The sequence below is a fragment of the Hyposmocoma kahamanoa genome, unplaced genomic scaffold (genome assembly GCF_003589595.1).
Source record: "Hyposmocoma kahamanoa isolate Upper Pololo Valley unplaced genomic scaffold, ASM358959v1 181, whole genome shotgun sequence".
Taxonomy (NCBI): domain Eukaryota; kingdom Metazoa; phylum Arthropoda; class Insecta; order Lepidoptera; family Cosmopterigidae; genus Hyposmocoma; species Hyposmocoma kahamanoa.
In genome coordinates this window covers 235,436-251,960 of record NW_020653712.1, presented here as the reverse complement: position 1 = coordinate 251,960, position 16,525 = coordinate 235,436, and the positions used below count along the sequence as shown (strand labels likewise).

At 35.4% G+C, this 16,525-nt stretch overlaps 2 protein-coding genes across 5 annotated transcripts in view; both read left to right on the top strand.

Moving 5' to 3' along the window:
• LOC113226062 (coiled-coil domain-containing protein 186) overlaps nucleotides 1–5,599 on the top strand; it is a 54,405-nt gene extending 48,806 nt beyond the window's left edge. For 2 of the 4 annotated variants that reach the window (XM_026458576.1, XM_026458575.1), the window contains 3 exons: nucleotides 1,320–1,340; nucleotides 2,830–2,976; nucleotides 5,076–5,599. In XM_026458576.1, coding sequence (XP_026314361.1) covers nucleotides 1,320–1,340; nucleotides 2,830–2,976; nucleotides 5,076–5,150 — 243 coding nt within the window. In that variant the 3' untranslated portion in view covers nucleotides 5,151–5,599. The remainder of the gene's footprint in view (nucleotides 1–1,319; nucleotides 1,341–2,829; nucleotides 2,977–5,075) is intronic. The other 2 variants (XM_026458578.1, XM_026458577.1) reach the window with 1 other exon arrangement.
• Nucleotides 5,600–16,049: 10,450 nt separating this feature from the next.
• LOC113226065 overlaps nucleotides 16,050–16,525 on the top strand; it is a 7,899-nt gene continuing 7,423 nt past the window's right edge. Inside the window, exon 1 of the mRNA XM_026458584.1 lies at nucleotides 16,050–16,280. Within this exon, the coding sequence (XP_026314369.1) occupies nucleotides 16,248–16,280 (33 nt within the window). The 5' untranslated portion in view covers nucleotides 16,050–16,247. The remainder of the gene's footprint in view (nucleotides 16,281–16,525) is intronic.

Here is a 16,525-nt window from a genome sequence, read left to right as displayed (position 1 = left end):
CAGTTGAAAATGCCGCTTTGGATAGTGCTAGCTATTCATAACCTTACGATAACTCAGTTGTCGACCGATCTCTTTTCATTTTTATTCACTACACCCGAATCGAACGTCAAACTGTCATATTCGAAACCGAACCGAAATGACGTCACACCCGTACGATGCCTCGAGTTTCTCGACCGGCAAAGGCTGCAAATGTTATTCAGAACACAGTTACCGAATGAATGTTGCCGAATGTCTATTGTTTACAAAGAAGGAGTGTAATATGGAAATCTCTTATTATCAATTTTATTAATTTATTTTAATGCAAGACTAATGCATTCCTATATTTTAGGCATTTAAAGTCTTAAAAATGTATATAAAATGATTTTCATTATAATCTATTTCACCAATTAACTCCGTAAACGCTGTTGGATAGCGATATCGTAAATCTCTGAAAGTTCTGAATAGCTCGGAAGGTGCCCTTCGATTCGAGAACGATATCGAATCGAAGATTCGGTTAAAATATCGAAGAGTTCTCCGTCCGACATCAGTCCGAAACAATTACTGTCAAATAAGTAATACTCGACCATTTGAAAAAACAATGTGAAGTATGAAGCTTCATTTGCATCATGCGTCTTGTTTCGTAGCTCCGGGAGAAAAATAACCCATAGGAATACCGTGATATGAAAAGAGATGGCATGGAACACGAAAGAAAGAAAATAAATTTATTCAACGCAGACACATGTTACAAGTACAATATGATTTTATGCGAAAAGGGCCCGACTCAGCTAATACTGTGGCGGAGCCACAACCCTGGTATTCCGTGGACCCTTTTCGAACTGGCCGATTTAAAAATAAAAATTACAAATTAAATTAAAAATAAAATAAAAAATTGTGGATGCGCATTAAAATAGGTACAACATAACAGGTAAACATAAGTAACTCAATTAGATCAGAAAAATAATATTGCCATATGCCTACAGTGTTTGCGATTATTTCTCTTTGCGTTATACAAGTAAAATTTATCTTAAAGGCGTATTTTGCAGTATTAAAATGTCCTCTCTGAGTTTATTTTTGAAAGTATAAACGGAACGGAGAAAAAACACAAAACCATTTAGGGTAGAAAAAGGAAGACACAACTCTCGCTTTTAAATGACAATTACATTATCTGTTGTGTAATCAATCACGCATGTAAGGTAACAGACATGGTTGTAAGATGGCGCCGTTAATAATTAAATGTTCTCGAAGTACCCAAAAGATGGCGCTAAATTGAAACCACTTTTCTTTAGTTTTCAATCGGAAAATTATTTACCAATTTGTCTGTTCTCACATGCTACTTGTAGCCGAAAAGGAGGCTCACGAAGGTACCAAATTTTTTTTTAAATCTAGATATGCAAATCCGTCCTCACGCCGGCCACTCACCAGCTATTGTGCTATTTTGCAATTACCACGCAGTCCATGTTACACTAGTGGGATTATAACCAAAACGTTCAACACTCATAAATTTCTGCTCAGTAATCATGAACTGCATTGTGATTGCTTAATAGCGAAGAAATTTGAAATGCAGCTTAAACATAGTCTGCTTGCAGTCATTATGATGACCTCTATAATCGAGTGGCTTGCACACCGGTTTCATGGTGTCGTCATCTCTGAGGTCCCGGGTTCGATTCCAGTGTAGAAAAACTAATTTTCCTATATTGTCTCGGGTCTGGGTGTTTGTAGTACCATAGTTGTTTCCGATTTCCATAACACAAGTGCTTTAGTTTCAGTTTATTTTATTTTATTTAGTTTCATTTCCATAATGCAAGTGCTTTGGGATCAGAGCAACGTATGTTTATGTTTTATAATATCGAATAACGGGACGAACAAGTCATGCGCCTGAAGGTAAGCTACACGCCTGTTCATAACAGTTACTCAGAGCTTTAAATCGCAAAGATCTGAGAAACACTGCCACTGCGCCCGTCACCCTGAGATATAAATTGACAAGTCCCATGTGCCTGTAATTTCACCACCATATGATGTTGTTGATGTTGTATATATAGAGTTTTCCATCAATGGCGGGTAGATTTTGACAGTTCATAGCGGCCATTTTGTGAGGCTACTTTTTTTTGTAACAGTAGTGAAAGAGTTCGTCCAGGGAAGTACTGCCACCGTACCTATTTCTGCCGCTAAGTAGTAAAGTGAGCAGTACTGCGTTCCGGCTTAGAAGGGTAAGGGTGCTGGTGAAATTACAGGCACATGGGACTTGCCAAGATGACGGGCGCAGTGGTGGTGCACGACTTGTTCGTTCCGACGCTGGGTATTATTAAAAATAAAACTATTGGATGGTTTGTAGACAATTAGTAATAATGATGTGCCTGAGAGGCACTTAAATGGGCCCTTTACTATATGTACCAGAATAAATTAATTAGGCAAGAACCAGTTAAAAAAGGTACAGTAAGGTATTTAAAGGTACAAAGGTATTATTCAATAATTTTCCTTACGTATTAAAATTTAATCAAAACGACTGATATTAAAAATTTAGTTTTTCTTTTCAGCGACCCTTATTTTTCTTGCCACTATTTTTAGATTATGTTTATTAAAATATTAAATATAAAAAAATTATTTATTTCTCAATTTGGTTCAACAATGGTAGATGAGGTTCTCCCTTTAAGCAAATGTATGCTTGTCTTGAGAAAGCCTTGCAACTAAGATTAAAACTGAGAATTTACAACAGAGTTACATCAGTGGGTTAGTTTTAAGATAGAATGATATTTAAAATGGAAAAATTAAAAATAAAATTATCGTTAATATTTACCGACAAACAGGGAAGTTTATGTACACGCCAATAACAAAAAAAATGTTTTGCCGCAGCGAGAGATTGCCCGCCTGGGGGGTGGCGCGATGGCAGCAGTGTGGGGCGGAGACCCCAACGGCATGACATTAGAGTTATCCTTAGAAATGAACAAGAGGTTACAAGCAGTTCTTGAAGACGCGCTACTTAAGAACATCACGCTGAAGGTGAGTTACACATTACATAATGCACAAAAACCGCGAAAGTCTAATTGTTTGACTAGTGTTGGCTCATGGAAAAAAATTCCATTAACAAAATATATATATACGTTCGTCCCGTGGCTTAATTGGTATAGCGTCTGACACGGTAAGCTAGAAGACGTCGGTTCGAATCCGGCCGGATGGAAGGAATTTTTTCTGAGTGTTTCATCTTTGTATTAATAATTATAACAAACTAGTGGAGTAATTTAACAAAAAATAATTGAATATCAATTAAATAAAAATTTAAAATACAGTGAATAGCGACATCTCTCGCCAGGACTGGTAGCTGTAAAGGTACTAACTGGGTGATAAATCTTTCATAGATTTCTCATAGATGGCGCTACGACTAAAAAGTCGTTGAAAAACCAAATACAAAGACACGACGCAAGCACATGGAAAAATTCGTGAGGTCCGCTCGCTGGTTCGTTCCGTGGCTTAGTTGGTATAGCGTCTGACACGGTAAACTAGAAGACGTCGGTTCGAATCCGGCCGGATCGGTGGAATTTTTTTTGAGTGTTCGATCTTTGTATTAATAATTATAACAAACTAGTGGAGTAATTTCACCAAAAATAATTGAATATCAATTCAATAAAAATTTAAAATATATATTTTCCGGATATGTTTCTTTTCATTTTTCATATTTGACGTTGACACTCAAAAAATTTAAGTTACTGAACGAAAACGACGGAGCCTTGGCAAGGATTTTTTTTTGCTGTTATCAGATGAAATCATTTTAAATCTCGTTTTTCTCTACGTGGCGTTTAGCTGCGCAAGATTATTTTATAAGATTATTTTTACCTGAAATACAGAAATCTCCTAGTTCAGGTATATATGTTATATTTTACGTTGCCACGCATAATAAGTCTTTACTTTACTCCTTTGTACAATAAGTTATTCAATAAACAATTTATTTATTATAATTCTCGCTAAATAAAACTTCAAAAGATATTAAATATCTTTTGAAGTTCTACGTTCAGGGCCTTACCATGAACTCTTATTATTATTATGATTCAGTTTGGGACCTAAAATGCATCATTGTGAGACACCGCTACATGAGGTGTGTATCGCCATCCCGCTTTTTTGTCGTTACGAACCTATATTTTTAGAACGAGTTGATGATGATGAGTTCCACCATAGTCATTCACTTTTGAGTCTTCTGTTATCATTGATTGTCGGGTACATAACCAGAAATCGAGACGAAATAAGGGCCATCCATCCTTGGCAACTCATCAGGCAAATGGGCCTTTTATCACTTTTAAATATTAACTGTCGTTTGGGCTGATATCACAAATTAGAAAGCTGGAATAGTACAGCGCCAACAACTGACCTGTGTGTACGTCTCCGTATATTCCAAAAATATTCTGCATTTATTGTAATGAACATAATATCTCTAACTCTCTCTCTCTCTCTGGGGGCTGTTCTATTCGGTTGTGTGGGAACAACAGCAAAACATCTAATTACGAAACAAACGGAATCACATTTCATCGGTAATTAAATATTAAATATGTAATTTTCCAATTTTTGTCTATTATAACAAAGCTCAAGTTAAACTGGTCGATTTGAAGTGAAACAATTGACGATACCCGCCAATTGTTTCGAATTCGGGCTGACCAATCGAAGTAATGATTTGGCAACGTTGTCACAGCAATGATTTCGCAAAATAGTTTTGAAACAAATTTCGTCTCTATTTCTGGTTATATACTCGATGTCATTGATCAATATGTCTAGTTTCGGTAAGATGTCGCTAGATGGCGTTGAGCCTTATAGAACATGCGAAAACTGTTCGTCATCTAGCGATAACTTACCATACCTTTACTCAAACATTTGTGAACCGATTTCGATGATTCTTTCTTTGTTAGAAAGGGGGTACCTCATCCAACCTTTGAGGTGGAATATTTTCTTTATATTTGAATGGGAAAATATAAAGAAAATATTCCACCTCAAAGGATGGAAAATTAGGGTATATTTTCTGTTGACCCATTTCAATAAAACTTGGTAAATAGATGTAACTCCACGAACTTTGGAGGTCAGCTCTTTTTGATAAAAAGTTATTCATTTCTTTTCAGGAAAACATGGACACTCTTGGCGAAGAGATAGCGAGGCTAAAAGAACGAAAGGCGACGGAAACCAAAAGTAGTTAAAACAATTGTTTATTTAAGCGTACTCTCTTTCCAATAAACATATTTCTTACAAGCGATGAAACGTACGGTGATTGTATAGTCGGGTAGCCGTGTAAAGGGAAACACAGCCTGGTAGCGTTGATATTCATTACTAGAAACAGTTCAGTGTTTTGACAGATCAAACCTTTAGTGTAATCGATCCCTCCTACGTAAATAATCGTAAGCCCAAATTCACAACTGTACAGCGGAACATTATTTTAGTACGAGTAGAGAGTCTGTCTTTTATGAAGACGGACTAAAATGACAGCTCAATTGCGCAAAAGTGTTGCCCGCTTGCGAGCAGCTAGTGATTGCAGTCGATAAATATTCTATCGAGCATCTACTGAATATTGGACACGTTTATAGAATAAATAGTCGAACTTGTTTCATTTGAATCATCCCCGACCTCATTATTCATCCAATTACTGAGCACAAGTTCGTTTGAATTGTCAATTTTTGAAAGCTTATACATACATACTCTGTATTTAGAAATATGTTTATGAAAAATATAAGGAGGAGACATATTTTAAAGTTTTTAATTTTAATTCAATATAGATAATCAAATCCGGCTATTCTTGTTAAAACGTATATGAATAAAAATTGATCTCGACTTTCTTATTTTCTCTTTACTACTAAAAACATTCACAATTCAGTCATTTTTGACAAAATTTTTATCTTCTGTCACAACCCATCGATAAAACTATCGACAACAACTACATAACTATTTAAAGTTTTATGAAAACTTGCAACCCTATAAATGTCATTTTACTCCGTCTCCTAAAAAGACAGACTATACCTTAACATATTTCTGCCGCCAAACAGTAATGTGAGTATTACTGTGTTCCGGATTTCAAGTGCATTGAGGAAACATTTGGGACTTGTCAACTTTCTGTCTCAGAGTGACGGGCACAGTGGCAGTGCCCCACACATCTTTGCAATTTAAAGCTCTGAGTAGCACTACAACTGTTAGGGATAGGCGTGTCGCTTACCACCAGGCGCACGACTTGTTCGTCCCGTCACTTGGTATCGTAAAAAAATAAATTAATAAAAGTACATTCCAAAAGGAAAAGCTTTTTAAAATTGTTATGCAATGTGTTGATTTGCATTCTCGCCATATTTAAGAAATTAATAATAGAAATAATGCTAAGTCATCTAAAAATATAAAAAAAAAATTCTGTTCAATATTCTGGCTAATTGTATCTAGTAAAGTTTTGTGAAATTGTCCCCCAAGTGTATTCACCGCGGAGGACAATGACCCTGCCACTCGCTTCACCGAGCGATATATAAACTTTCTCTCTGTCTCTCTCTCTCTCTCTGTTTCTTACCACGATATGATTTCTTATAATTTCCCGATATTTGGCAATGGTACATAGTCCCATGGTCACGGGTTGGCTATTGGGAAAATAATGGGAAGTTACAACGTGGTAAGCACACCGTAACTATAAATGAAACATGTTGTTGAATAACTACGAAAGTTTTTCAATATTGTTTTGTTTAACCGCACCTTTAGACTTGAGGAACTAACACAGTAACTTTTATGTTGCTTATTTATTTTTGAGATACCGGTCAATTTAAATACTTGCTGTCACAAAGAAGTCAGTGCATGAGCTTGTCGAAAAAAAAAACACAAAAAGTTATTTATTTTTAAACGTAAGTAAAAAGAAATGATCCAGTTTTATGCTGTTTTTTTACCTATTATTATTTTTTGTTTGTGTTGTAATTTTGTCGCGAATCTTGTTTCATTTCAAAGTGGAGAAATGTAATGATAAAGTTTTTCTTTTTAATTTATTACTAAGAAAATAAGTTAATTGATTTGTATAAATTAAAATTGAAGCATGTAAATGAGTATTATATCGTACTTCGAAGTAGAAGTCTCTTCTACGATACAATTTTAAAATAAATAACATTTTTATTGGCGCCTGTACGTGTAAACTTCTATACGTGTTTATCGACATATGTGTCATAGCTACTGCATAGCTTACGGTGTGTATGGTGTACAAAATGGTGTCTATTGTGTATAAAGCTTTATTAATGTATGATGTTGCTGTTAATATTTATTTTCAACATGTCCTTTTTTGACGTACTCCAATTCGACACTGTACTGTATAAATACCAGATATTCTTCCGACCGCTAACTAAAATGCGGTTAAAATTTTGAGATAAAATAAAAAAACCATAATCCAGGTCTAGAATATTGATATTGTTTAATGATATTTCAGCTATGCATCGTTAGGGTAAGCTTCGATATATATGTATAGATTTGTGCTTTTTTTCTAATTAAAAACGGATATTTGACCATTTGTCACTTAGCCGCGTTAAGTTAGTGGACGGCAGTACTGTCGTAACCAAAAGATTATGGAATTGAAAAAAACAATTTGAAAGTTTAAAAAATTACTGAATGGAAATAATAAAATTTTCTTGTTTTATAAACAATGTGGATAATCATCAACTCATTTTTACTTCGCACTGCTGAGCACGGGTCTCCTCTCGTGCAGGGGTTTAAGCCATCCGGGCGGCGTCGTGGTGAATGTTCACTGATCCCACGGCGCCGACTCAACCGGCGAGAGGGAAACCCGGGGGGGTTTTAGTGGGGTAGGCCCTCCAGTCTGGAGGGAGAGTCCCCACATAACCCCTGAGTCTCCCTGGGCTCAGGGGTATCCATAAAGATTTCCCCCCCCCGTCAAAAAAAAAGAAAAAAAAAAGGGGTTTAAGCCATGGGTTATGCGCCTTCTTCGACGTGCAACTGGTAAATTTCCCATGATGAAGGAAAACATTTTCATCATTTTCGAGTTACGACAACATTTCTACCGACAAGTGGTCAAATAAAAAATTGAACACAAAATTCTCTTTTCAAAACATTAAATTTAACTAATTTTAACAATTAGTTAAGTTGTTCGACTTATCGGAACTTACCCTAACGATGCAAAGCTGAAATATTTTAATATTCTAAAACAAGGTTATGGTGTTTTATGATATATCTCAAAAAAATATTTTGTCACTTGACCGCGTCTTAGTTTTTTTTTCTGTGCAAAATAAAACTGTCAGGTATAACGACATCGTATTATCGTCACGGGTCTCATTTTAAAGAATTGTTATCGAATAATCGCGGTAAATTATTTTTGACTCTCAGTATGTACCTAAATAGTAATTATGTAGCACCCCTCACGGAAGAATGGTAAATGGAGTTACGTCAACAAAAGTTTATTATATTGTAGATAGAGAATTGTGTTACAAGAATTGGAGATGATGTGGGTTATACTCTCCTGTATCTGATGGAGCAATAAACATGTTTGACGTAACTCCACTTATACCATTCTTCCATGAGGGGTGCGAGTACATTATATAAACTAATAAATATAAAATTTTATCGAGCATTCCATATACAGGGTTCTTTGTACAACATTTACAACCTCGCAGGACTATATTACTAACATCATAAACAACAATTTTCGTTCCATGACTTAATAATTGATCACATTTTAGTTTTCTATACAAAAATAAATAGATTTAAATATATCGCTCTAAACGGTAATAACTCTGTGCAGGACGGAGGCGTAGTCGTCCCGGAAGACGCTTGCACGTTTGAACTTATCCTACCAAATATAGATCTAAAAAGTGTCACACAGTACAACATAAACTTTAAAGTTTATTTTTGGTAAATTTATTGTTTCGTAAAAGTCTTGGAACAAATTTGTGAGGTTGTTAGTATTTTAAAAATAACCCTGTGTAATATTTTGAGAAAAGTAATTATTTTTTTTAAACAATACAGGCTGATTTTTTTTGTCGTGATTTGATAAATAAATGTGCCCTTGTGACATAATTTCACATCGACCCCCTCCTACGTAAAGTATCGTATGTCGAAATTGCCAAGTTTACAGGGGAGCGTTTTAAAGTTTTGAATTCACTGAAATGAGCATAATACGTGACTTTATCATTTTCGGAGTCGTACACACAGGTCAGTTGTTGGCGCTGTACTATTTCAGCTTTCTAATTTGTGATTTCAGCGCAAACGAGAGTTGATATTTAAAAGTGATATAAGGCCCATTTGCCTGATGAGTTGCCAGAGAAGGATGGCCCTTATTTTATCTCTATTTCTGGTTATATACTCAATGCTAACGAAACACAACTGAGATGATTAAAAATCAGACTTTGAGTCCGTATCGAAGGAATTTTACTTCGTGTTCGATCGTTAATCATTATAACAAACTAGTGGAGTAATTTCACAAAAAATTATTGAAAAATCATTGTTCAATAAACTTTATTAATGTTATCTATGTTACCAGTTAAACGTTTTATTTATAAAAACACTATAAACAAAATCACCCTGTCGTTATCATCTGCTGCAAGAGGTATGCACAATCTGCCTGAGTATTGCCAGGTGTGCCATAGCACAAGTTTAACCTAGTTTTGGGCTATTTAAGCTCTAATTTTAGTTTAATTTTGGACATGTTTGGAGATTATAAATTACTTTATTGTTATTTATAAAGGGCCTAGACATCGTGTACAACGGCGGATTGTGCAATCTGTCTGCAGATGTGAGACTTAATTATTAGTTGTGTACAGTATAAATTTTAATGTACGCCTAATACAGTCAAGAACAGAAATTTGTGTCCAAACAATTGTTTCATAAATATATGTATTTAAATAAATTTATAATAAGTAAGTACCTTCGGAACCTAAAAAGGCACAACTAGATTTTTTATGAAAATTTAGTTATATTTATCGAGTTGTTAGGTTTTCGCAATTGTTACACTAGGAAATGAAAGTATTTTTCCGGATTTAAATCGCGTATATTTGTTGTTCCAAACAAACCAACGTTTTGGGCCCTTTACGGTTGAGTCAACTGTGATCATGTTGTTTGTTCCATTATTGCTTATCAACATCCAACCTCTTTTTATCAGAAAATCCTAGAAAAGAAATCCTAGAAAATTTCGAAAATTATTTATTTCTGAATTTTTAATTCTGCTGCTTGTGCCTTTTTCCTTCCGAGGGTAGAATAAATGAAACCTTTTATTCTACCATTAGGGGAATAAGTTACAACTTTTTTTAAACTAAAATTTTCCTTAATTGATATATATATATATACCTATTTACAGGGTTTTTCAATAGGGACAACAATTTTGTATTTCAATAAAAGACGGAATAATCGAGACTTGCGCTGTTATGTATTCCAGGTGCAGTACACATGTTGCATTTAAGAATGGGTTCATATGACCGCCGCGAGCACGTTTGCAGCGTTATTTCATTATTACACTTGAAATCGTCAAATTGGTTAAACTCTACCGCTCATTCGTATTCATTATTTTTGTTTAACTACGTCCAATTATTCTGTGTTTTGTTGAAATACAAAACTGGTATTGAAAAACCCGATGGTATATAATACCTGTTAAAACATATCATCACAGAGCAACTCTTGAAGGCTAACCGCGAAGGTGAAACATATCCCGTCGTTCCGGTTCAGTGGAATAGTTTAAACCTTTATTTTTTTCTAGTTATTGTAACAAATTTTCAAAAAGGTTTCAAAGTTTCTGGTTTGATAATACTTCGTTTATGTTTAATTAAGCAGAAAGTACGTAGAAAAGAGTCGCCATACGTTTGCAAATTTGCTTTTGGGGCTATCACAGTGGTATCCACATAGTCAAAGTCAAAGTAAATATTAATAGCTAAAAAATTGTTGACAACCAAGTAAAGATCCGACAACAAGCACATATAAAAACTCGTGACGTCCGCTGGTTCGTTCTGTGGATTTGTTGGCATAGCGTCTTGGTTGGCACGGTTTGCTAGGGGACGTCAGTTCGAATCCGGCCGGATCGAAAGAATTTTTTCTAAATGTTCGATCTTTGTATTAACAATTCTGCACCGTGGCCTGCCTCAGTGGCCGAACGATTACCATGACTGCCACGCAGAGGTCCGAGATTCGATTCCCGGGCCGGGAGATATATTTGTATGGCCTACGTTTATTTCTCTCGTGAGTTTGGGTGTAATTAGTGGTTGTCTATGTGTGTATCCATGACACCCGCAACACAGGGTTTCCCTAGTGCGGAGCTATGTTGAGTGTGTGCGTTATTATTATGATTAAATTATAACAAACTAGTGGAGTAATTTCACAAAGAATAATTGAATATCATGGTGGTGATATATCTGCAATCAATTGGGTGCTGACATATCATTCGAAATGATATGTCAGCACCCAATTACAGTGTGTGTGTAATTTGAAACAACCAATTAGAAAACCGGGCTGTTTTTCAACCTCGCGTAGTTAGCCGATAGCATGAATAGTGGTGGAGTCTATTGTAAATTTAAATAAATACATATATGTTTAAAGTAGTTGTAAAATGTTTCTTGAATACTTATGGTGGAGTCTATTGTAAATTTAAATAAATATATGTTTAAAGTAGTTATAAAATGTTTCTTGAATACTTAAATATCTACGGAGGTATAATAATGCGCTATTGTTTAGTAAATACATATTTTTGCCCTTGGCTGTAACTATGTAATGTTATTATGTGTATAATGGAATATATTTTGAGCATTCAACTTTTGAGTCTTATTTGTGAACGAATCTTGTTATAACATGTTTCTTTGGTCACCATAATCGTTATCGACCCTTTGTACGTCCTACTCCTGACCACGTTGTCTGATGGAAAAATTTCCATTTTGAAAAATCATATTTTTCAGAGAAATAAATATTTTTCCGGATATTTTTCCAATATGTTTCCTTTAATTTTCCACATTTAACGTTGACACCTGTCAAAAATTGAAGTTACTGAACGAAAACAAAGAAACCATTTTATAAAAGGATTTTTTTCGCTGTTCTGAAATCATTTTAAATCTCGTCTTTCTTTAGTTTGCTTTTAGCTATGTTAGTTTATTTTATAATTCATGCTAACTAGAACATCAAGAAAAGGCATTTTTCACGTAGAACATAATATGATGCCTTCAAAATTATATTTTTCCAATTTTTCGGGAAATTTTCCGGAAAAATTTGTACTGTATTTAATTTTTCGGAAAATTACCCAACAATAGGCACGTGTGTCCTCGCGTCTCTTATTCCAGCGTGACCGTGATCAAATTTTTGAAAGAACAATGGCGAAGCCTGCGTATATGCGTGTGTGTATTTGTGAGTTACCGCAACTATACCGCTCTCCCCATTAGCCATACGACTCTAAGCCCGAACTGACAAGAGGTCTTCTGTAGCCTGAAAGCCAAGACCAAGCAACCAGTTCGTCACTTTAATTTTTACATTCAGTTCTACATAAAGAGTACATATACGACTTGTTCGTCCCAACACTTGATATTATAAATATAAATATATATATATATGTACCTAGAATATTGTTAATTTTGTTGATACGTAACTTCCAAGGAAACAAAAGGACGTCCCAGCAAATTTACCTTGAAAGGTTTCCAAGGAGCACACCGTGTGTTTTTTTGTTTTTGAAGGTAGGGTCGAATATAATTTTGAGTGTTTCAATACAATGACATGGGAATTTATATAAGTGTCGGACTGACAGGACTTTACGTTGAGCTCTTTCCAGTGGAAGCAAAATCGACGCAATCGGCTCAGAAACGGTCAGTGGGTTGTGGTTCCCGTCTAAGCCCTAGTCGAGTAGGAAGGCTGGAGCGGTTCAGTGAAATCGTACACGACGTCAGCGGCTATTCTAGCCGTAGTATAGCACCCCTATCGGGGTGCTAGATTACGCTTTTTAAACTGTTTTTACTTTATTCCAACGCGTAATAAGACACGTAACGGAAAAATTGGATTCAACCGATATAGCTTCGCTGCGAACGAGGCGAGAGGCAGTTCTCACTGTCCTTCGTGTGTCCTCTGTCACCAACCGCCGTGATGACGTCAAAACCTTTTCATCGAGAAACTTCGATATGACGAGGTCGCTCGGCCAATGAGCACTCTCTAAAAAATGGAATATAGACGCGAACAAACATATTAACTATTACGAGTTGTTCCTCGTACAACAATAACAATACGTTCCACTGCCGGGCTCGGGTCCTTTCTAACGAGGTGTGATTTCGCAATAAAATGTTAGAGTTCAATAACTTATGTATGTGCAACGTTACAACTTTCGCGCTCCTCAAATAGCTTAATTCAAGGTCTGTACTAATTTACCTGTTGTAACACAAACGCGAGACCGTTGCTCCTGGCAGGGAGGTTCTGGCTGAAAATCAGTGCTGTGCAAACTAAGTTTGCACAGTATACCTGTACGGAGCTCAGAATCCTCGCCACACATCTGCAACCATAGATATAGTTTTGTGTTTTTATTTACTATTTATATGTTAGGTTTTTCATTTGTATGTTTTATGTTTTTTTCGTGTGTAGTAAATAAGTGGAATTTGGAATTTGGATTTTGAATTTGAGCCCTGGAGGTCTACTCCCTTCCTCCCTTCGCCACAGTGACATGGCGATCGTTGTACATACAAGATCTCTCGTAAAACGTGAAAATACCAAGTTGTAGCGATACACCTTGTAAGAATTTGAGTGAAAACAAAAATTGTAAAACCAGTGAGATAACATTCCACCGGCTATTTGCATTTTTAGTTACTATTTCTATTATTATTCAATGTTTTCTTTTCGTCTCCATAGAAATTTCTAGGCTCAAATATAGTGATGTTCATTTACTGACGTTTATCGACAATGAATTTTTACTGAAATATTTGAATTTCTTACTATGATTTTTATAATTAAAGTCCCTAAAATATAGAAGCGAAAAGCATTCACGTTAAATTGATTTCCTTTGTTTTATTATTATTATTATCATTATTATTATCACTAAACATTTTATTTCAAGTACTTTAACACAACTCATATTTCGGACAATTGTTTAAATTTCATGTCAATTTGTTTGTTGCTGTTGCTTGAAGAAAAATGTATGTGTATTGTTTTAGATAATTTAGATATTTAAATTCCATTATACTTGTAGATTAAACGTAGAGTATTCTTAATTTTTAAATTTTTCCAATGAGTTCAAAATAAGAGAAGGTTGGATTGAAGCTGCAGAAAAATCGAAATATTGGTTTTCTTATTACTATTTCTGACTTTGTTTAAATTTCCATAGCAAATGCATTTAAAAAATAAATAAAATAAAATCGGCTTTATTTTACATGTGCATGCAAAATAAATTAGAAACAATTATGGAAAATTACATAGATCCTTCATAAAAAACAACATAATTTAATTTATTAAGTTCGTTGATAGTCCGAGTTTACGCTTGACAATGACAGCTTCACCAACCCGTGGTAACGTACTGTAATGGAAAACTGACACTGGCGACGGTCGCCATATTTTTTGTATTATTCTTCTAAAACCGACACTGGCCCAAGCCTAATGGTCGCCGTTAAGAAAATGATAATAATTGATATTAATATATTAATTTAATAATACACCAGTACCAGTGTAGGTATAGTATGAAAAATGAAATATTTTTTTAATATTGAAAACAGCCACATGGTTTCTAACTATCGATTAGGTAGGACCACATCCCTCGTTGAGTAGCATCAGTTTAAGGTTAACAATTCACGGAGCGGTTTCCATCAGTAACATACATAAAAAAGGCATACAGTCGAATTGAGAACCTCCTAATGATGAAAGAGATTCGTCTTTTAAGGCGTTTTATAACGACTCGACTCCATTTTACAGGACTCGACTCTAAAATTAAGACTGGGGGTTCGAGTTTTTATTAAAAAGACTCAGTCGTTATACTAAAAGACTTAAACAACTTGAACGACTTGAAAGGCTTATAAGACTCGAATTGTGTACTAAGGACTTATACCTATTTTATGTCTTATTGAACCCGAAGTTTATAAATAAAAATTACGTAAGTAGTATGTAGTAAATAATCACGTATAATAAATATAAAATTTATAATAAATATCGTCAAAGTCAATGATTATTTATTCCATAAGTAAAATAAATTTATACTTGAAAACTTCACATTTAAGTTAAAAATAAATACCGTGTGGGTAAAAATAAAATCACGCCATACGGCTCATGACTCGCGACTCCCGAGGCACCAGTCGTTTTAGTCTTTTTACTCGTTTTAGTCCTATAAGTCTTTTAAGCTTCCTAGGGTTAAAAGACCTCGACTGGAATTAGTCTTCAGTTTTAGTCTTATGACTCAAGACTTGACGGTTAAAAGACTAGACTAGTCGTGAGGCGTTAAAAATTAGTCGAAGTTTTTTAAAAGGCCTTAAAAGACTGAGTCTCTTTCATCACTAGAACCTCCTCCTTTTTTGAAGTTTGTTAAAAATACAAATTAAAATTACTATTACTGAAAATTAAAAATAATAATAATTAAACTATTACTAAAAATTAAAAACTATAATTACGTAAGTAGTATGTAGTAAATAATCACGTCTATTTACTTATAATAAAAGTGTGTGCAACGCGTGTGCGCGGACGCGCGCGCGCGTGCCTTTGTGTGTGTGTGTGTGTGTGTCGCGTGTGCTAGTGCGTGTGCGCGTGTGCGTGCGCGTGTGCGTGCGACTGTGGATATGTGTATGCGTGCATGTATATTAATGAAATTGTATACTACAAGTTACACGTTTATTACTAGTAGCTCTTGAATTTCGCTGTAACTACGTTTTATCAAATATTTTGTTAATACTAATCTATATTATGCTTAAATATTTTTTTTAATACTAGATATATTATGCGAATATCTATATTATGCTTTTGTATGAAGATTATATATAATTCATGTTAGGCCGGGCCGAATCCGTGCCCCGGTCGAGACACGACATCTAGTATTTTTTTCCCGGTTCCAACCGTGCACCGATCGCGAAACGTCGTAATACGAATTGCGATCAGGAGAGGCAATCAAAATCAAGCTGCCCGCGCACGGTGGAAGCGAAACGGCACTGTGACGACCCGGACCCGGCACGGTGTACCGTGAATCAGTGAATGACTGACCCGGCCGGCGCAAGGTGGAAACGACACGGCACGGTGAAGGCCCGGACCCGACACGGTGTAACGTGACTCAACGAATGAGTGACCTGGCTAGCTCACGGTGGAAACGACACTGCACAGTGTAACGTGAATGAGTCTTAATTGTTTCGGACGGACGGATGTTGGATGAGAACGGGAGTAGACTCTCAGAGGTAAGGTGCGAGTGTGCACTATGCACCCTTTTATAAAAAGTATCCTATCCTTTTCTTGCTGATAACGAAAGAGAAAGAGGCACTTAGGGTTAGACATATGGACCGAACCGATGCCATAGAATTATCAAACAAACCACCTAGATTTTGGTACCTCTGGACTTATAAATTGTCAAATTTTATCGATTTTATTATTCTATATTTTTTTATATTTTTTTTATAACATCCTACCACTACTTCTGCTTTTG